The sequence below is a fragment of the Hyperolius riggenbachi genome, chromosome 2 (genome assembly GCF_040937935.1).
Source record: "Hyperolius riggenbachi isolate aHypRig1 chromosome 2, aHypRig1.pri, whole genome shotgun sequence".
NCBI lineage: Eukaryota > Metazoa > Chordata > Amphibia > Anura > Hyperoliidae > Hyperolius > Hyperolius riggenbachi.
Window position 1 is genome coordinate 557,555,864 of NC_090647.1, and position 22,358 is coordinate 557,578,221.

General features: G+C 44.6%; 1 protein-coding gene across 3 annotated transcripts in view; it reads right to left on the bottom strand.

The window, feature by feature from the left end:
- GRAMD1C (GRAM domain containing 1C) overlaps positions 1 to 22,358 on the bottom strand; it is a 205,863-nt gene that overhangs the window by 176,571 nt on the left and 6,934 nt on the right. The window contains exon 2 of one of the 3 annotated variants that reach the window (XM_068270886.1): positions 17,415 to 17,525. In XM_068270886.1, the coding sequence (XP_068126987.1) occupies positions 17,415 to 17,525 (111 nt within the window). Of the gene's footprint in view, positions 1 to 1,578; positions 1,666 to 17,414; positions 17,526 to 22,358 lie in introns of those variants that run through there. The other 2 variants (XM_068270887.1, XM_068270889.1) reach the window with 2 other exon arrangements.

Consider the following 22,358-nt stretch of genomic DNA (forward strand, 5'->3'; position numbering starts at 1 on the left):
AAAAATTATGACAATTGGTTTGTCCCCCCAAAATGAACCATAAACTATGATGTGGTAGAGTCTATGTACGCCGTACAGTGCTGCAAAATATCTCACTGCTATATAAATAATAATAATACTATGGCAGGGACATTACACTATGACTATTGTAGGATTAGATTGTGAGCTCCTCTGAGGACAGTCAGTGACATGACTATGTACTCTGTAAAGTGCTGCAGAAGATGTCAGTGCTATATAAATACATAATAATAATAATAAGGTAGGAAATTAGACTATGACTATGGTAGGATTAGATTGTGAACCCCTCTGAGGACAGTCAGTGACATAACTATGTACTCTGTAATGTGCTGCAGAAGATGTCAGTGCTATATAAATACATAATAATAATATGGTAGGACATTAGACTATGACTTTGGTAGGATTAGAGTGTGAGCTCCTCTGAGGACAGTCAGTGACAGGACTATGTACTCTGTAATGTGCTGCAGAAGATGTCAGTGCTATATAAATACATAATAATAATATGGTAGGACATTAGGCTATGACTTTGGTAGGATTAGAGTGTGAGCTCCTCTGAGGACAGTCAGTGACATGACTAGGTACTCTGTAAAGTGCTGCAGAAGATGTCAGTGCTATATACATACATAATAATAATATAGTAGGACATTAGACTATGATTGTGGTAGCATTAGATTGTGAGCTCCTCTGAGGACAGTCAGTGACATGACTATGTACTCTGTAAAGTGCTGCAGAAGATGTCAGTGCTATATACATACATAATAATAATATGGTAGGACATTAGACTATGATTGTGGTAGGATTAGATTGTGAGCTCCTCTGAGGACAGTTAGTGACATGACTATGTACTCTGTAATGTGCTGCAGAAGATGTCAGTGCTATATAAATACATAATAATAATATGGTAGGACATTAGACTATGACTATGATAGGATTAGATTGTGAGCTCCTCTGAGGACAGTCAGTGACATGACTATGTACTCTGTAAAGTGCTGCAGAAGATGTCAGTGCTATATAAATACATAATAATAACATGGCAGGACATTAGACTATGACTATGGTAGGATTAGATTGTGAGCTCCTATGTACGACAGTCAGTGACATGACTATGTGCTCTGTAATGTGCTGCAGAAGCTATCCGTGCTTTATAAATACAAAACAATGACAATATCACCTCTCACCCTAAAACCTAAGGCATGTTTTGTCCAGGAGTTGGCTATGCAGACAAACAAACTTTTTGAACAAACTGCTTCACTCGAATATCAGTTTTGGGCTGAGTCGCCCCTGAGGCTTCTCGTGGGGTTAATGTAGAATAACAAGTTTCAGAGGTAAGTTATATAAATATCAAACATCTCCTTTCCTGCAGCATTTCCATACAAATTAGCGCAATGCTATAATTAACTCTTCCTCATCATCGTACGTTCGACTTCAGCCGTACTCCTTCTCTAACTCTGGCTAGAAATCCTACATAAATAATAACATCACAGCTGCTGCAGCCTGGCTCAGGAGACGTCACAGGGTCACTAGAACAAACCTGGGACAGCAGGGGGGATCAGCTCTCACCTGTCCTGCGATCCGGAAGAGACAGAGAAAGCGCAGTGATCAGCAGCCTCTGACCAGCTGTCATCTAATGTATGCATCGCCTGTAACCAGACTCACCTGACTTTCCCACTGGGTGAGCCGGTCCTGCTGACAGCTCAGCCTCTCACTCACCTGGGGCAGACCATTGTGCGCAGGAAGAGGGGGAGGGACTCAGCTGTGCGCTCAGCAGATCAGGACAGGTACAGACAATAGTTTGGGCAATGGTGTAGCTGTACTCAGTGCAGGAAAAGCACAAAGGAACCGCAAGACAAACATTACAGAGAACTACAGCGTATGTGACCTGTCTAGCATGATGAAAAATGTACTATTCCAGCTCCAGTACTAAAATTCAGTCGTCCAGCCACACAACGCTGCCAGCGTACACAGCTCTGGCTTTGTGGTTTTAGTTCACAATGACTTGGCTAGTGTGGAGGCTGCAGGGACAGCGTGTATGAGAAAGTGATTGATGGTGTGTATCTGTGTGCAGGATTTCTCTCTGGCACGGCCATTCCAACACAACCACAGGATTTGGTTCAGTCCAGGATACACATGTTCATCTCACTAATATTATAAGTGCGAAAGTTTGGATGTTTGGAATTGGATGTTTCGATCACGCAACAATGGCTGACCGGATGTGAATGAAATTTGGCACACACATACTACATTACCTGGAATAAGACACAGGATAATTGTTATCCCCATAACCAAAAAGTGGGTGGAGACAAATACAAATTTCACTGGGAAAATGTAAACTGCAGCCATTCTTACACTGTTAATGGCACAAGCCTCGAGCCTGGTACAGTTGGTCATTGGGTGACTGGGGATCAAATTCAGAAAAGGGGGCAGAGCCACAAACATACAATCAGATTTGTTTCATTTCATTGCAAATTATTGATGCCAAAGACCGCAAAGCTCACAAACTTGGTCATTGAGTAATTGTGTGTTAGGCTTAGAAATAGTGGGCGGAGCCAACACCAGCCAAATACATTCCCGGGCAATGCCAGGCCATCAGCTAGTGTGAGAATAAAAGGGTTTACTTGCTCAGTTCAAACTTGTCCTGCTCTGGAAATCAATCACATGTGGTGGACTGACAAATAAGGAATCAGATTTCTGTGCTTTAATAGACTCAATTGGTGATTTTGTACTTTTCTGTGTTTTGTTTTATTGGGTACAAACAGTAAGTTTGCTCCCAGAAGAGAGGATTCTCTATTGTCTAAGGATCTGTAGCCGCAGATTCCCTATAACAGCAGTATGTGCCTAACAGCGCCTGTGGAGAGCTCTGTGCTGTTCTGGAGAGCAGAGGAATATAATACTGGTAGCAGTGACTAGCTGTGGTGATCCCCAGACCTGAGACATGTGACGTCTCTTCCTGATGCTGTAACCACTTGTCAGGCTAATTGAGTCACCGGAGAGATGGCACAGAACTCATTCCAGGTGGGCCTCATTAATACGCTGCAAGGTTTCTAATACATGTGCTTAAAGGAATATGAATGCTGCCATCGTTATTTTCTTTTTCCCCCCAGAAAATAGCAGCTGCCGTTAGGCATGCAAATCGTTTAGCTGCACTAGTTTAAGCAGGGTTGTTCTTAGACGTAAGCAAATCAGGCAGATGCCTAGGGTGACACCTGCAGGAGGGGGCCCCACATAGCTATTCTGTAATTTATGGAAATATTATAAACACCTGCTTCTTCCAATAAGTAAGGGATGGATAGTAATTTTAATACAGCGATTTTTAAAGCGGACCTGAACTCAGAACTTTCTCTTTGCTCTAAAAAGTAAGCAACAGCATAATAACCTTTACAGAAAAACATTTGTTACAGCTGATATAAATCATGCAATGAATCTGCAGGTTGTCTACTTCCTGCTTTCATGGAAGCAGACATATTCTTAACATCCTGTATTAACAAATTAGCTGTTCTACCGTGGCTGAGGATATTCCTGAGCTGACACAGCTGAGAGATCAAATTACAGTGGTGATTAGTCACAGGTGAGGGGGAATTACACAGGCTAAACTCTCTAAATACACACAGGGTGCATTCTCTATGTTTTCCTTCTGTCCTGTGCAAGAGTCCTCCGTAGAAGCGTGTCTAGCGCAAAACGGCTGTCAGGCTCTCCTTGACCAGTGCCCACAGCCACCTACCACTTCAGCTCTGTACATATATTTTTTTTGTATGGACACTGTCTACAGGTTTACAAGAAGTGTATCTTAGATTTGCCTAATAAAGTAGCAGCAAGCAGCGCCCACTTTCTACCTTTCCTTGCTATCCACTTTCAAAGTGGAGCTGAACTCTTGCACAGGACAGAAGGAAAACAGAGAGAACTCCACCCTGTGTGTTTTTAGAGAGAAAGCCTGTCTAATTCCTCCTCATCTGCAAGTAATCACAAGTGTAATTTGATCTCTCGGCTGTGTCATCACAGAAATTCGTCGGTCCTCGGCACACACAGCTAATATTTAAACACGGGATGTTAACCCTATGTCTGCTTCCATGAAAGCAGGAAGTAAACACACTGCAGATTTATTGCAGGATTTGTATCAGCTGTAAGCAAGAAATGTTTTTCTTTAAAGGTTATTATGCTGTTGCTTATCTTTTAGAGCAGAGAGAAACTCCTGAGTTCAGGTCCACTAGGGGCATGGCTGATTAGCATAACATAGGAGGTTCGAATAGCATAAGAGAGATACAGCAGGTGCTATAAATGTGCTAATGAACCTGTAACTGTTGCCCGGCAGGTATGATGAGTGGGTAGAACAAAGCTCTCCGCTGTCTTTCAGCTGAAGTGATCCACAAGGCAGATTACAGGCCAAGTGGCCAAAGGGAGTCGGGGTCTGCTGTACACGCTGGATTCTCGTTATCTGAGGCCTCAGCCAAGTTTTATCTAACACATGTATGGAGCTTTAAGGGCTGGAACCCACTAGAACGATTTTGTGAGCATTTAGGGAGGTTTTCAAAACGCTAGCGATTTCCCTGAACGCTCAGCTAATGTTTAGGCTGGTTTCACACCAGGATGTTGCGTTTTAGGGGACGTTATGGTCGCATAAGGTGCCCCTAACGTAACGCCTGGTGCTCCCTGCTTTGGACGTCAGAGTGAGCCGCGTTGTGCAGCTCACTCTGGCGCCCGTGATGCCGTGATGCGCACTCTTGGACGCATGCGGCATCACGTGGTCCCGCCGGCCAATTGCCGCACAGAGCGGCCGCTCCAGGAAGTAAACACTGCACGTCACTGAGTGCAGTGAATATTAATTAGCCATGTGCCTGGCCGCTCTCCGCTCCTCCCCAACGTTACTGAGCATGTGCAAGCAGTCTAACGCGGCTCTGCCGCTTAGAAAGTACTGCATGCAGTACGTTGTCTAATGGCGCAGCGTTACTAAGTAACGCAACGTGGGCACTGTGAACAGCACATTGATTTTTCATTGCTGTGCGGTGGGGTGCGTTACAGGCTCCTCTAACGTGCGCCTGTAACGTCCCACTGTGAAACCAGCCTAATGGATGAGCCAAATTCCACTGGAGCGATTGCGTTTAGCAAAATCGCAAACGCAGGACATGCAGCATTTTTAGCTATTGGCGTTAGCGTTTCTGCAATGTAAAGTATATAAACGCTGGCCTAATCGCTTGTCAAAACCTACACAGAGCTATTTTGCTAGCGTTTTTAAATTACTGAACACTGTAAAAAAATTAAAATTGAAAGGACCAGTCAGAATTAAAAAAGCTAATAGCTACACAATCGCTGGCAAAACGCTTACACTTTTTAAAATCGCTACCAAAATTGCAAGAAAACGCTCATGAAATCGCTTACAAAACGCTCATAAAAAATGCTAGCGATTGCGATTAGCGAATAGAGCTTTGTAGTGGGTTCCAGGCCTAACTTTGGTTTCAATACATTGGTGCAATCCTTCTCGAATTCCAATATTCTGATCTGTAATGACCCAGGCTGTACATAAACAGTATAATGCTTCTAGAAAGTGACTACACCTCCCCCCCCCCCCTTATAATTACAGGAAGGGTTTGTTATGGGAGTTCAGTGAGTTTGGGACCCCCCCCTGCAGCTCTTCTTAGCATTTCAGCAAATACAGAGCCCTGATGAATGATTCAGTGATGTAAACAATGGCAGTGACAAGCTTGTAATTTAAAATCAAGCTAAAATCAGTAATGCGTGTAACTCTGCATTATTGATCAGAGCCTATTCCACATTATCTAAGTATCAGTACATTGTACACTAATACTGAAAGGTGACAAGGGGGAGGCTGGACAATCCATGTCCAACTGCACACAGCTTTATTTACGATGCTGGTTGGGAAAGGCAAGAAATCTCACTGCGATGTAATGAACACTGTCCGAGCGTCTCCGTGTGTCATATGAGAATCCGGCGTACATTATTCATCAATGCGCCGCACCGGCACGAGCTGCCATTGTCTAATGTAGGGCAGCTGGCTGAGCCGGTCCATGGCTTGTGGTGTGATCAGGACTTCCAAGGGATCCGTATGCTGCGGAGAGAGGACTATATATCCAAACTGTGCCTCTCTGCATCATCCAATCACTAAATATGCTCAATGCCATTATGTATTTATATAGCACTGACATCTCCTGCAGCACATTACAGAGTACATAGTTATGTCACTGACTGTCCTCAGAGGAGCTCACATACTAATCCTACCATAGTCATAGTCTAATGTCCTACCATATTATTATTATGTATTTATATAGCACTGACATCTTCTGCAGCACATTACAGAGTACATAGTTATGTCACTGGCTGTCCTCAGAGGAGCTCACAATCTAATCCTACCATAGTCATAGTCTAATGTCCTACCATATTATTATTATGTATTTATATAGCACTGACATCTTCTGCAGCACATTACAGAGTACATAGTCATGTCACTGGCTGTCCTCAGAGGAGCTCACAATCTAATCCTACCATAGTCATAGTCTAATGTCCTACCATATTATTATTATGTATTTATATAGCACTGACATCTCCTGCAGCACTGTACAGAGTACATAGTCATGTCACTGACTGTCCTCAGAGGAGCTCACAATCTAATCCTAGTCATAGTCTAATGTCCTACCATATTATTATTATGTATTTATATAGCACTGACATCTCCTGCAGCACATTACAGAGTACATAGCCATGTCACTGACTGTCCTCAGAGGATCTCACAATCTAATCCTACCATAGCCATAGTCTAATGTCCTTCCATATTATTATTATGTATTTACTAGCTGATTGCCCGGCGTTGCCTGGGTATGTATTTGGCTGGTGTTGGCTCCACCTACTTTTTCTAACCCTAACACACAATTACTCACTGACCAAGTTTGTGAGCTTTGCATTGTTTGGCACCAAAAATTTGCATTGAAATGAAACAAATCTAATTGGCTGTGTGTGGCTCCACCTCCTTTTCTGAATTTGAACCCCAGTCACCCAATAACCAACTGTACCAGGTTTGAGGCCTGTGCCATTAACAGTGCAAGAATCGTAGCAATTAAATATTCCCCTTGAAAAGCAATAGGTGAAGTTTGATTCACTTTTGTAGGCTCCACCCACTTTATTGAATATTAATCACAGTCACCCAGTGACCAACTGTGCAACGTTTAAAAACCCTGCCATTAACAGAATTGCTGCAGTTTACATTTTCCCAGTGAAATTTGTATTTGTCTCCAGCCACTGATGACCCGGCGTTGCCTGTGTATGTATTTGACTGGTGTTGGCTCCGCCCACTTTCTAACCCTAATACACAAACACTCAATGACCAAGTTTGTGAGCTTTGGGGTCCTTGGCATCAATAATTTGTATATTCCCATAGAAATTAAACAAATCAGATAGGCTGTTTGTGGCTCCACCCCTCTCCAGCATTTGAACCCCAGTCACCCAATGACCAACTGTAGCAGGTTTGAGGCATCTGCTATTAACAGTGTAAAAATGGCAGCAATTTAAATATTCCACTTGAAAATCAACAGGTGAATTTTGATTGGCTATTATAGGCTCCACCCACTTCCCTGAATATTAATCTCAGTCACTCAGTGACCATCAGGGCAAAGATTGGGAACCCTGAAATAAACAGTGTAAGAATGGCTACAGTTTACACTTTCCCAGTGAAATTTGTTTTTGGCTCCGCCCACTTTTTGTAACCTGGACACAAAGTCACTACTCAATGCCCAAGTTTGTGAGTTTTGGGGTCCTTGGCATCAATAATTTGTATTTTCCCATGAAATGAAACAAATCTGACGAACTGTTTGTGGTTCTGTCCCTTTTCTGAATTTGAACCTCAGTGACCCAATGACCAACTGTACCAGGTTTGAGGCTTGTGCCATTAACAGTACAAGAATGGCAGCAATTTTAATATTCTCCTTGAAAAGTGACATGTGATTTTTGATTGGCATTTTTAGGCTCCACCCACTTTTCTGAATATTAATCCCAGTCACCCAGTAACCAGCTATGCTAAGTTTGAGAACCCTGCCATTAACAGTGAAGAAGGGCTGCAGTTTACAATTTCCCAGAAAAATCTGTTTTTAACTCCACCCACTTTTTGTAACCTTGACACAGAGTCACTACTCAATGACCAAGTTTGTGAGTTTTTGGGTTCCTGGCATCAAAATTGTGCTAATGGAAGCAGTTTATCCAGCAAAGAAATCTGGCTGTTTTTGGCTCCGCCCCTTTACTGAATTTGAACCCCAAACACTTAACGCCCGACTGTAGCAGGTTTGAGGCCTCTGCCATTAACAGTGTGAGAATGGCTGCAGTTTCAATATTCCCCTTGAAAATCAATAGGTGAATTTTGATTGGCTCTTGTAGGCTCCACCTACTTTTCCAAATATTAATCCTAGTCACCCAGTGACCAACTGTGTGAAGTTTGAGAACCTTGCCATTAACAGTGTAAGAAAAGCTGCAGTTTACATTTCCCCATGTAAAAAGTTAATTGTTTTTGTCTCCGCCCACTATTTTCTTGACATACAGTCACTTAATGACCAAGTTTATGAGGGTGTTTGGCATCAATAAGTTGCATTTTACCATTGAAATTAAACAAATCTGATTGGCTGTTTTTGGCCCGCTCCTTTCAGAATTTAATCCCCAGTCTCCCAGTGACTGACTGTAGCAGATGTTAGGCCTCTGCCATTAAGAGTGCATGAATGGCAGCAATGTAAATATTCCCCTTGAAAATCAAAAGGTGAATTTTGATTGGCTGCTGTAGGCTCCACCCAGTTTTCTGAATATTAGTCCCAGTCACCCAGTGGCCAACTGTGTCACGTTTGAGAACCCTGCCAATAACAGAATGGCTGAAATCAATCTAACAAATCTGATTGGCTGTTTGTGGCTCCACCCCTTTAGTGAATTTGGACCCCAGTCACCCAATGACTGACTGTATCAGGTTTGAGGCCTCTGCCACTAACAGTGTAAGAATGGTAGGAATGTGAATATTCCCCTTGAAAATCAATAGGTACATTTTGATTGGCTGTTGTAGGTTCCACTCACATTTCTGAATATTCATCCCAGTCACCCAGTGGCCAATTGTGTAAAGTTTGGGAACCCTGCAATGTAAAAAATGAAGTTGTTGGCACCGCCCACTTTTTCTAACCTTGACATACAGTCACTCAATCATCAAGTTTTTTAGCTTTGGGGTCCTTGGTATCAATACTTTGTATATTCCCATTGAAAAACAAACAAATCTGGCTGTTTGTGGCTCCGCCCCCTTCCTGAATTTGGACCCTAGTCACCCAGTGTCCAACTGTACCAGGTTTGAGGCATCTGCTATTACCAGTATAAGAGAATGGTAGCAGATGAAACATTCCCTTTGAAAATCAAAAGGTGAATTTTTATTGGCTGTTGTAGGCTCCACCCACCTTCCAAAATCCTAATCTGTCACCCAATGACCAACTGTGAAAAGTTTGAGAACCCTGCTATTAACGGTGTAAAAATGGCTGCAGTTTATATTTTCCAGTGAAATTTGTTTTTAGCTCCGCCCACTTTTTGTAACCTTGACACACAGTCACCCAGTGACCAAGTGTGTGAGTTTTCAGGTTCCTGGCATCAAAAATGTGTGATTTGAAGCAGTTTATCCACCAAGGAAATCTGATTGGCTGTATGTGGCCCCGCCCCTTTAGTGAATTTGGACCCCAGTCACCCACTGACTGACTGTAGCAAGTTTGAAGCCTCTGCCATTAATAGTGTAAGAATAGCAGCAGTTTAAATATTCCCCTTGAAAATCAATAGGTGAATTTTGATTGGCTGTTGTAGGCTCCACCCATTTTCTTGAATCTTAATCGCATTCACCCAGTGACCAAGTGCGCCAAGTTTGAGAACCCTGCGATTAACTGTCTAAGAATGGCTGCAGTTTACATTTTACCATGTAAAATGAACGGCTGAAATTTGATTTGCTGTTTTATGCTCCGCCCACTTTTCCTGGATTTGTAACCTCGGTCACCAAGTGACCAACTGTGCCAAGTGTGGGGACTCTGGCTTGATTACTGTGAGAATGGCAGCCTTTTACATTTTTTCCATTGACTTGAATGGGTGAAATCTGATTAGCTGTTTGTAGCTCCGCCCACATGTGTAGGGGGGCCACGAGACCCCCAGAACATATCATCCCAGGTAGTAAGGGATCTGTGTACCAAGTTTCGTTCAAATCGGTCAAGCCGTTTTTGCGTGATCGCGGCACATACACACACACACACACTACACACACACACACACACACATACATACATACATCCGATTTTATATATATAGATATAGCGCTGATATCTCCTGCAGCACTTTACAGAGTACATAGTCATGTCACTGACTGTCCTCAGAGGAGCTCACAATCTAATCCTACCATAGCCATAGTCTAATGTCCTTCCATATTATTATTATGTATTTATATAGCACTGACATCTTCTGCAGCACATTACAGAGTACATAGTCATGTCACTGACTGCCCTCAGAGGAGCCCACAGTCTAATCCTACTATAGTCATATTCTAATGTCCTACCATATTATTATTATGTATTTATATAGCACTGACATCTGCAGCACATTACAGAGTACATAGCCATGTATCTGACTGTCCTCAGAGGAGCTCACAATCTAACACTACCATAGTAATAGCCTAATGTCTTATCATATTATTATTATGTATTTATATAGCACTGGCATCTTCTGCAGCACATTACAGAGTACATAGTCATGTCACTGACTGTCCGCAGAGGAGCTCACAATCTAATCCTACCATAGTCATAGACTAATGTGCTACTATATTATGACCATAGTCATAGTCTTATGTCCTCCCATATTATTATTATTGTGTATTTATATAGCACTGACATCTCCTGCAGCACTTTACAGAGTACATAGTCATGTCACTGACTGTCTTTAGAGGAGCTCACAATCTAATCCTGCCATAGTCTTTCCCCCCGAGGTTTACTTTAAAGAGGATCTGTAACCCAGGATTGACTGTCATCCCAATAAGTAGCTGATACCCCATTCCCATGAGAAATCTTTTCCTTTTCTCAAAAAGATCATCAGGGGGGTCTGTATGGCTGATATTGTGCCGAAACCCCTCCCACAGTGTGATGTCAGGACCATGGTCCTGACAGTTTCCTGTCTGTGAACTTCATTGGATTGTGGGAAATAACGGCTTTTTCCAACTGACAAGCAAGCAGCATCTCCCTCTGTGTATAGAACTCTCAGTAACGTACATTCCGTACAGATCACCTGACAGGACTAACGATGTCACCACCAGTGATAAATGTCAGAATGTAAATCAGGGAGAGGAAAGATTTTACAATGGGGCAAACACTGACTAAATAATTTATGAAAAAAGTATTCATTGTTCTTTTTACTACAGTTCTGCATTACGGCTCTGCTATCATCTGCCTCTATATTGCAATATGTCTGAATGTCTGGAAAGTGCGCTCAGCCTTTAAAGGGACTCCGAGCAGTGCAAAAACTATGGAAAGATGCATATCATTCTAAAGCTCTCTTTCTCCTCTTTCCAATGATATATAAACCGCCATCCTACGCCTTTTAGTTTTAGCTATTTTCGCGATTGAAATTGCCGCGGCCGCAATTTCGATTGCGAAAATAGAGAAAACTAAAAGGCGTAGGGCGATGATTTAGGGGTCGTCAGAAAGAGGAGAAAGAGAGCTTTAAAATGATATCCATCTTTCCATAATTACATTGTATTACATAGGGCGACTTTTTCTCAAAGTCAGCAGCTCAATTCAGCAGAAAAAGTCGCCCTGTGTAATACAATGTAACTATGGAAAGATGGATATCATTTTAAAGCTCTCTTTCTCCTCTTTCTGACGACCCCTAAATCGCTGACCTACGCCTTTTAGTTTTCTCTATTTTCACGATCGAAATCACAGCCGCGGCAATTTCAATCACGTAAATAGCGAAAACTAAAAGGCGTAGGGCGGCGGTTTATATATCATTGGAAAGAGGAGAAAGAGAGCTTTAAAATGATATGCATCTTTCCATAGTTTCTGCACTGCTCGGAGTCCCTTTAATGATTATAATTTACAGTTTGCAGGGAAGTGTGTTTTCCCACAAACACTGGTCCACATGACAGCCCAGGGGCCCCAGGTCTCTCTCACTCACTGGGGCCCCCAAACCACCATGCGACACCTAGAGGGAAGTGCGGGCAAGCCCTGGACCTCTCACCTCCAGGGAACTCACCCCACCACCTCTAAACTGAATGCCAACTGCAACAAACACAATTGCTAACTTCCAGTCAGAGCAATATCCTGCCTCTATCTGGCCAGCAGACGCTTGTCAGCCAATCAGGTGCACTGTCATACACCCTTTGCCTGCTGTACCATACCTAGCAGGAATTACATAGATTAGCATTCAGGTGGGAGGCTTCGGTTGGACGCAATCGTGAATTGCGTCGTTTAACAGGGACGCTCCGTGTAGGCACATCTCCCACACGGTCCCCTCCCTAACCACTCACCTGTCAACCGCATCGTAGAAGCTGCAAAAAATAAAGTTTAAAATCACAAACACTGGTCCACATGACAGCCCAGGGGCCCCAGGTCTCTCTCACTCTCTGGGGCCCCCAAACCACCATGCGACACCTAGAGGGAAGTGCGGGCAAGCCCTGGACCTCTCACCTCCAGGGAACTCACCCCACCACCTCTAAACTGAATGCCAACTGCAACAAACACAATTGCTAACTTCCAGTCAGAGCAATATCCTGCCTCTATCCTGCCTCTAGGTCCAGGGCTTGCCCGCACTTCCCTCTAGGTGTCGCATGGTGGTTTGGGGGCCCCAGTGAGTGAGAGAGACCTGGGGCCCCTGGGCTGTCATGTGGACCAGTGTTTGTGATTTTAAACTTTATTTTTTGCAGCTTCTACGATGCGGTTGACAGGTGAGTGGTTAGGGAGGGGACCGTGTGGGAGATGTGCCTACACGGGGCGTCCCTGTTAAACGACGCAATTCACGATTGCGTCCAACCGAAGCCTCCCACCTGAATGCTAATCTATGTAATTCCTGCTAGGTATGGTACAGCAGGCAAAGGGTGGATGACAATGCACCTGATTGGCTGACAAGCGTCTGCTGGCCAGATAGAGGCAGGATATTGCTCTGACTGGAAGTTAGCAATTGTGTTTGTTGCAAGTGTGTTTTCCCCTAAGGCTGGGTGTTCCCTGATCTCACAGAAACTGTCGTCATTATTGTCACCAAGGCCAGGTGAGCCCCAAAGCCACGCATGCCGGGAGCTCACAATGTGCTGCAGACTGATATTTACACGGGAATACTACAAAAATTATATATTTATATTCGATTATCACTATACGTGCAAGATTATGTCTGAAAAAACGTTATCAAAGAGATAGGTGCAGACACTGGCAACAACAAACCATCGACAAAAACCACAACTGCCAAGCCAGTATACGTTGCACACTAATAGTATATAATAAAGTTCATAGCGATTTATTTTTTGCAAAATTATATAAATTGTTTATTGAATTCTTAGAAAAAAGATTGGTCAAAGCTAATGCAAGCTTATATCAGTGAGTGCCAAGCCACCCTTAGAGTGCACCTGTATGCCCCATCCCTTAATTTAAAAACCCTCGCCTTATATATCATGGACCATAGTGGTATTCCTCAAAGCCTCCAGTAAAAAACGTGAGGTATCCTGAATATACCGCCGAAATGACGATCAGGTAAACAATTTTTAATACTCTCACAGAGGCAGAAAAATATTGACCAATATGATCATATATATATTGCCGCCAGTTCAAAATTTTAGAACATATTGCGCATGGTATCCTCATCACATATAGTTCATATATTACTTGGGCCTATTCTAACTTTCAGTTTGTGAAAACTTAAGGCCTATTATGCACACGGTGTCTGTACACAAAAACTGAATTGTCCATGTAAAAGACTGTGGTACCATCAGTGAAAAAACGTTACCATGCTTTCTAAAAATATACACCACATAATGGAATGGATTCCGGATCTAGATTGGAGGCTGCAGCATAAACAGTATAAATAGGTGTATTAGCTTGTATTAGCTTTGACCAATCTTTTTTCTAAGAATTCAATAAACAATTTATATAATTTTGCAAAAAATAAATCGCTATGAACTTTATTATATACTATTAGTGTGCGACGTATACTGGCTTGGCAGTTGTGGTTTTTGTCGATGATATTTACACGGGGCCTGATGTGACGTGGGGGCTCACATGTAAGCAGAGCCGGATTTACCATAAGGCAGTGTAGGCACATGCCTAGAGGCGCCTGATGATGGAAAGGTGGCTCCCTCCCCTCCCTCCTTCCCTATGCAGAGTCCCGAGCGGAGTGTGACTGATAGGTTACTCTCCCTGCTCTCTAAGATACTCTGTTAGAGGTGCCCTAATAATAACAGGTTGGTGTATCTAGGAGTGTATAGATCTTGCCTCCTTAAGGACAAACCACAAAGGTAAGTGTATTTTTTATGCATGCACATAAGACAGACAACGCATTTCACAGGTGCTTGCCCGCTTCCTCAGGTCAATACAAAAAGTGGCTTAACAGCAGTATAACACAGGAGAGAGCGCATCTCTAATCAGAGATAATTAGAGAGGCGCTCACTCCCGTGTTATACTGCTGCTAAGCCACTGTTGTATTGACCTGAGGAAGAGGACCGGCACCTGTGAAACGCGTTGTCTGTCTTATGTTCTTGAATAAAAAGCACACTTACCTTTGTGGTTTGTCCGAGGTGATTAATAAGCAAAAATCTATGTGCCTGGGGGTTCCTCCAGCCCCTTGCAGCAGTCCTGTGCCCTCGCTGCAGCGCTGCTCCCCGCCGGTGGCCCTGGCGATCTCGGCATCTGCACCAGAGGGGACCGGGAGCCACCGGAGCTGCGGAGAGGGAACATGACAGCTGCCAGGGGCTGGAGGAACCCCCAGGTAAGTAGATTTTTGCATGTGCCTACAGGCCCCTGATGATGGAAAGGCAGCTCACTCCCCTCCCCAAGCGCCTCCTTCCCTCCCTCCCAATGCAGAGTCCTGATGAGATAGAAAATAAGAGATTACTAAACCTGCTCTCGGCATTCAACTCACCAGATCTCCCTTCAGTCAGGGACACCTCTAGCTACTTAACCACTTCGGGACCAGCACCCTCTGCCCCCTTAAGGACCAGAGGGTGCTGGTCCAGTAAAGCGCCGCTTCCCGACGAATCGCCGCTAAAATCCTCCGCTCCCTCCGGTCACGTCGCTCTGTCCCCGCCGCAGGCTGCTCTCTCTGCTGCCTCTATGACAGCAGAGCGCTGTGCGCCGGTCAGGAGCCGCTTTCATTGGCTCCTAACCCTGTCACTCCATGTAAGCCAATGGGAACGGCTCCTGCCCGGCTCACAGTGCTCTGCTGTCATAGAGGCGGCAGGGCAGCTGATTTCATCGCAGATCGAACGGCGGGGACGCGCGGTCAATGGGACGTAGAGATTACGTCCGGTCAGAACCGCAGCGCCCCCTGCCCGCCGTAGATTTATACTGCGCTGGTCGCAATAGGTTAAAGAGAATCTGTACTGTAAAATTCTTACAATAAAAAGCATACCATTCTATTCATTATGTTCTCCTGGGCCCCTCTTTGCTGTTTCTGCCACTCCCTGCTGCAGTCCTGGCTTGTAATTGCCAGTTTTAGGCAGTGTTTACAAACAAAAGACATGGCTGCTAACCAGCTTGTGATAGGCTCAGAGAGCTCAGTCTGTGACTCATACAGAGCCTGGAGGGGTCATGGAGAGGGTGTACATAACTTCTACCTATCACTGCAGAGCAGCACATTCCTGCCTGAGCCGACAAAGCTGACAAAGGAAAGAAGATTAGATTATATAACAGAGATAATACAGCCACTGCGCAACTAGGAAAGGCTGCAGTAAGACAGACCACATTAGAACAGGTATAGGAACTTATAGGATGGAAGAAATAAGGCTGAAAATTTTGTTACAGAGTCTCATTATTACTTGGGGGGCACCTCTAGCTACTTAATACTGACGTTCCTTTAGCTACCTAATACTTGGGGGCACCTCTAGCTGCTTAATATTGAGGTTCCTTTAGCTACTTAATACCTGTTCATCGGATCTACAGATTCAGGTTCTGCGCCCCTTACAACTAGTACAGAATGCTGCAGCCAGACTCCTAGCCAATGCCCCCCGCAGCTCACACATCACCCCAGTACTGCAAACTCTTCACTGGTTGCCAGTAAAATGGAGAATACATTTTAAGATCTGCCTGCTGACATTCAGGGCTCTAAACCATATGGGACCCAAATACATAGCGGATCTATTGGAACTTTATGCCCCTCCACGCACCCTCCGCTCTGCCAACAAGATGAAGCTGGTTATTCCCAGGATACACCTAACATTTGGTGCTCGGGCCTTTTCCTACGCAGCCCCTACTCTATGGAACTCACTTCCACAATCAGTGCAAGGGGCTCCTTCGCTAAAAACTCACCTCTTTTCCCGAGCCTTTGAGACTGCATAATGCAGGGTCACAGCACTTTGATTCCCAAGGGAGAAAAGCGGTATAAAAATATCATTTTTATTGTTAATACTTGGGGACACCTCTAGCTACTTAATGTTGAGGGTACTTCTGGCTACCTAATACTAAGGGACACCTGTAGCTACCGATGATGGGCAGGGGAAGTAAGGGGAAAGTGACAGCTGGGACAGCCAGCACGCTTACGGTGCGGTTCAGCGGGGGTTTGTAGATCCCTAAAGGGCAAAGTCTAAGGTGCCAGGACATCTCTGCCTATAGGCTCCTCTGATGTAAACCCGGGCCTGAGTTAGCCAATAAATGGTATCATCCTGATTCACAACTTCTTGCTTTTACTGATGGCCAAAACAGTACAATAATCCACTGCTACTACTGTCTCGATCATGGTAGTGGTCTTTTAACGTTAGCCAATGAATGGTCTCCTGATCCCTAGCTTCCTGCCTTAGCTGATGGCTGTCACAGTACAATGCTCTACGTCTGGCACAATGAATAAATAATGACGTGTTACAGACAGGCAGGATGCTTCTACGTGTCACAGCCATGTATGACACACGACATGTCACCTGTAGCAGATAATTAGATCTGCTTCTGTTACACAGGTCTTACCCCACTGCTAGCAATACCATCCACTCGGTATGCCATCAGGCTTACTAATCAAAGGCAGATCCATCCATTCCTCCCACAGATAAATGTTATCCCCTGTACACTTAATTACCAGCTATATAAACAGACATGGAGTGACAGAGCGGAATGTGGGGATTTGAGGATGGAGAAGGAAGGAGAGCGGGGAGAGAGGAGAGAAGGGAGAATTTCAGAGAAGTAATGATAGAGAAGACATGTAATTGATGAGTCACATGACAGTACCCAGAAGCTCCAGTCGCTGCTCCATCCGGTTGGAGGTCGATCTGGTCCGGAGCTGAGGGAGTCGTCGGACGACACTTTGCTGATTCTGTCCAGATCATCATCGAGCACAACCTGCGTATGAGAGATCATTAGCGCCATGTATGTGCAGTCACCACTACATACATCACACAGCCAGCATGTGAGACTCTCTGCTACATGTATGATCTGTAACCACTACATTCATCACACAGCAAGCATGCGAGACCCTCTGCTTCATGTATGTCCGGTCACCACTACATACATCACATAGCCAGTATGTGAGACCCTCTGCTTCATGTATGTGCGGTCTCCACTACATACATCACACAGCCAGCATACAAGACCCTCTGCTTCATGTATGACCTGTAACCACTACATTCATCACACAGCCAGCATGTGAGGCCCTCTGCTTCATGTATGTGCGGTCACCACTACATACATCACACAGCCAGCATACAAGACCCTCTGCTTCATGTATGACCTGTAACCACTACATTAATCACACAGCAAGCATGCGAGACCCTCTGCCTCATGTATGTGCGGTCACCACTACATACATCACACAGCCAGCATACAAGACCCTCTGCTTCATGTATGACCTGTAACCACTACATTAATCACACAGCAAGCATGCGAGACCCTCTGCTTCATGTATGTGCGGTCACCACTACATACATCACACAGCCGGCATGCAAAACCCTCTGCTTCATGTATGTGCAGTCACCACTACATACATCACACAGCCAGCATACAAGACCCTCTGCTTCATGTATGTGCGGTCACCACTACATACATCACACAGCCAGCATGTGAGACCCTCTGCTTCATGTATGATCTGTAACCACTACATACATCACACAGCAAGCATGTGAGACCCTCTGCTTCATGTATGTGCTGTCACCACTACATACATCACACAGCCTGCATGTGAGACCCTCTGCTTCATGTATGTGCGGTCACCACTACATACATCACACAGCAAGCATGTGAGACCCTCTGCTTCATGTATGTGCGGTCACCACTACATACATCACACAGCCAGCATAAAAGACCCTCTGCTTCATGTATGTGCGGTCACCACTACATTCATCACACAGCCAGCATGTGAGGCCCTCTGCTTCATGTATGTGCGGTCACCACTACATACATCACACAGCCAGCATACAAGACCCTCTGCTTCATGTATGACCTGTAACCACTACATTAATCACACAGCAAGCATGCGAGACCCTCTGCCTCATGTATGTGCGGTCACCACTACATACATCACACAGCCGGCATGCAAAACCCTCTGCTTCATGTATGTGCAGTCACCACTACATACATCACACAGCCAGCATACAAGACCCTCTGCTTCATGTATGTGCAGTCACCACTACATACATCACACAGCAGGCATGCAAAACCCTCTGCTTCATTTATGACCTGTAACCACTACATTCATCACACAGCCAGCATGTGAGACCCTCTGCTTCATGTATGTCCGGTCACCACTACATACATCACACAGCCAGTATGTGAGACCCTCTGCTTCATGTATGTGCGGTCACCACTACATACATCACACAGCCAGCATGTGAGACTCTCTGCTTCATGTATGTGCGGTCACCACTACATACATCACACAGCCAGCATGTGAGACCCTCTGCTTCATGTATGTGCGGTCACCACTACATACATCACACAGCCTGCATGTGAGACCCTCTGCTTCATGTATGTGCGGTCACCACTACATACATCACACAGCCGGCATGCAAAACCCTCTGCTTCATGTATGTGCGGTCACCACTACATACATCACACAGCCTGCATGTGAGACCCTCTGCTTCATGTATGTGCGGTCACCACTACATACATCACACAGCCTGCATGTGAGACCCTCTGCCTCATGTATGTGCAGTCACCACTACATACATCACACAGCCAGCATACAAGACCCTCTGCTTCATGTATGTGCGGTCACCACTACATACATCACACAGCCAGCATGTGAGACCCTCTTCTTCATGTATGTGCAGTCACCACTACATACATCACACAGCCTGCATGTAAGACCCTCTGCTTCATGTATGTGCGGTCACCACTACATACATCACACAGCCAGCATGTGAGACCCTCTGCTTCATGTATGTGCGGTCACCACTACATACATCACACAGCCTGCATGTGAGACCCTCTGCTTCATGTATGTGCGGTCACCACTACATACATCACACAGCAAGCATGCGAGATCCTCTGCTTCATGTATGTGCGGTCACCACTACATACATCACACAGCCAGCATGTGAGACCCTCTGCTTCATGTATGTGCTGTCACCACTACATACATCACACAGCCTGCATGTGAGACCCTCTGCTTCATGTATGTGCGGTCACCACTACATACATCACACAGCCAGCATGTGAGATCCTCTGCTTCATGTATGTGCGGTCACCACTACATACATCACACAGCCAGCATACAAGACCCTCTGCTTCATGTATGTGCGGTCACCACTACATACATCACACAGCCAGCATGTGAGACCCTCTGCCTCATGTATGTGCGGTCACCACTACAAACGGGTTGGACAAAATAATGGAAACACCTTGAAAATCAACAAAATATATTTTAATATGGTGTAGGTCCACCTTTTGCGGAAATTACAGCCTCAATTCTACGAGGTATTGATTCATACAAATTGTGAATTGTTTCCAAAGGAATTTTAGCCCATTCTTCAGTTAAAACACCCTCCAGTTCTTTTAGAGACGATGGCGGCGGAAATCGACTTCTTACTTGAATCTCTAATAACGACCATAAATGCTCAATAATGCTGAGGTCTGGGGATTGTGGTGGCCAGATGAGATGTTCCTCGTGCCATTCTTTAACTATTCTAGCTGTATGGATTGGGGCATTATCATCTTGAAAGATGGCATTCCCCTCCGGAAACAGTTCTTGAACCATAGGATGAACTTGGTCGCCCAAAATTCCTAAATAGTCTCGGCTGTTAATTCTTCCATGATGGGAAATAATTGGCACGGCCGATTTCCAAGAAATAGCACCCCAGATCATCACAGAACTCCCACCATGTTTTACGGTTGGGAGAAAAAAAGTCTGGATGAAATGCTTCTTTCGACTCTCTCCAAACATACACTCGGCAGGAGGTCGGAAATAAGGTAAACGATGATTCGTCAGAGAAAACAAGATTTTTTCCACTGCTCGAGGGGGACCAATTCTGGTGGTTTCTACACCACTCTAAACGCTTTAAAACATTTGTCTTTGAGAGCAGAGGTTTTCTAATTGCAGTTCTTCCGTGAAATCCAGATTTGTGCAGCTTTGACTAACAGTTTTGTGGAAACTGGGTTCTGTAGGTGTTCATTCAGCTCTGCAGTGATTTTAGGAGCCGTGGTCTTACGAGCTTTTCTAACAATTCGATTTAGAGTCTGACGGTCTCTCTCAGACAACTTAGACTTTCGGCCACAACTGTGCTTTGCTGAGGACGTTTTTCCTTCTCTTTCAAAGGCAGTCATTACTTTTGAGACAGTACCTCTTGAAATGCCATGCATTCGGGCAGCTTCTGTTACAGTAGCGCCTGCCATATGAGCACTAACAATGTGGCCTCTTTGAAAGTCTGAGAGATCTGCCATTTTTATAAATTATAACCAACTTTTGTTTAAATATCTGTAAAAAAAAACAATTATTTTAAATTAAACATATCAAATAAAAAAAAAGAATAAACAAAAATTTGTTTAACATGTCAAGTTTTGATTACTTAAAGTGAAACAGAGACAAAGCACCCTCATGTATTTACCACATATATCAGTGGGAACAATAGAGAAAACACCTACCATGCTCTCTGTTTCATCCTGCACTGCTCAGCCTGCTTGTTATCAGCCCTGATAAAATCCCCGGCTGAGCATTCAGTCTGGCTTTGCTATAATGATTTAGCAGAGCCAGAAGGGGGCAGGCTTGGGCTAGAAAAGATATCACAGAAGACAGACTCAGCTATAAAGATTCCTGAGCAAAGCCAGACTGAATGCTCAGTCAGGGATTTTATCAGGGCTGATAACAAGCAGGCTGAACAGTGAAGAATGAAACAGAGAGCAGGGTAGGAGTTTGCTCTAATCTTCCCACTGATATATATGGTAAATACATGAGGGTGCTTTGTCTCTGGTTCACTTTAAAACATGTTCAAAAAATATTATGCCAAAATGTTAGGTGTTTACATTATTTTGTCCAACCCCTGTACATCACAGCCAGCATGTGAGACCCTCTGCTTCATGTATGTGCTGTCACCACTACATACATTGCACAGCCTGCATGTAAGACCCTCTGCTTCATGTATGTGCGGTCACCACTACATACATCACACAGCCTGCATGTAAGACCCTCTGCTTCATGTATGTGCGGTCACCACTACATACATCACACAGCCAGCATGTGAGACCCTCTGCTTCATGTATGTGCGGTCACCACTACATACATCACACAGCCAGCATGTGAGACTCTCTGCTTCATGTATGTGCGGTCACCACTACATACATCACACAGCCAGCATGTGAGACCCTCTGCTTCATGTATGTGCGGTCACCACTACATACATCACACAGCCAGCATGTGAGATCCTCTGCTTCATGTATGTGCGGTCACCATTACATACATCACACAGCCTGCATGTGAGACCCTCTGCTTCATGTATGTGCGGTCACCACTACATACATCACACAGCCAGCATGAGAGACCCCCTGCTTTATGTATGTGCGGTCACCACTACATACATCACACAGCCTGCATGTGAGACCCTCTGCTTCATGTATGTGCCGTCACCACTACATACATCACACAGCCAGCATGTGAGACCCTCTGCTTCATGTATGTGCCGTCACCACTACATACATCACACAGCCAGCATGTGAGACTCTCTGCTTCATGTATGTGCGGTCACC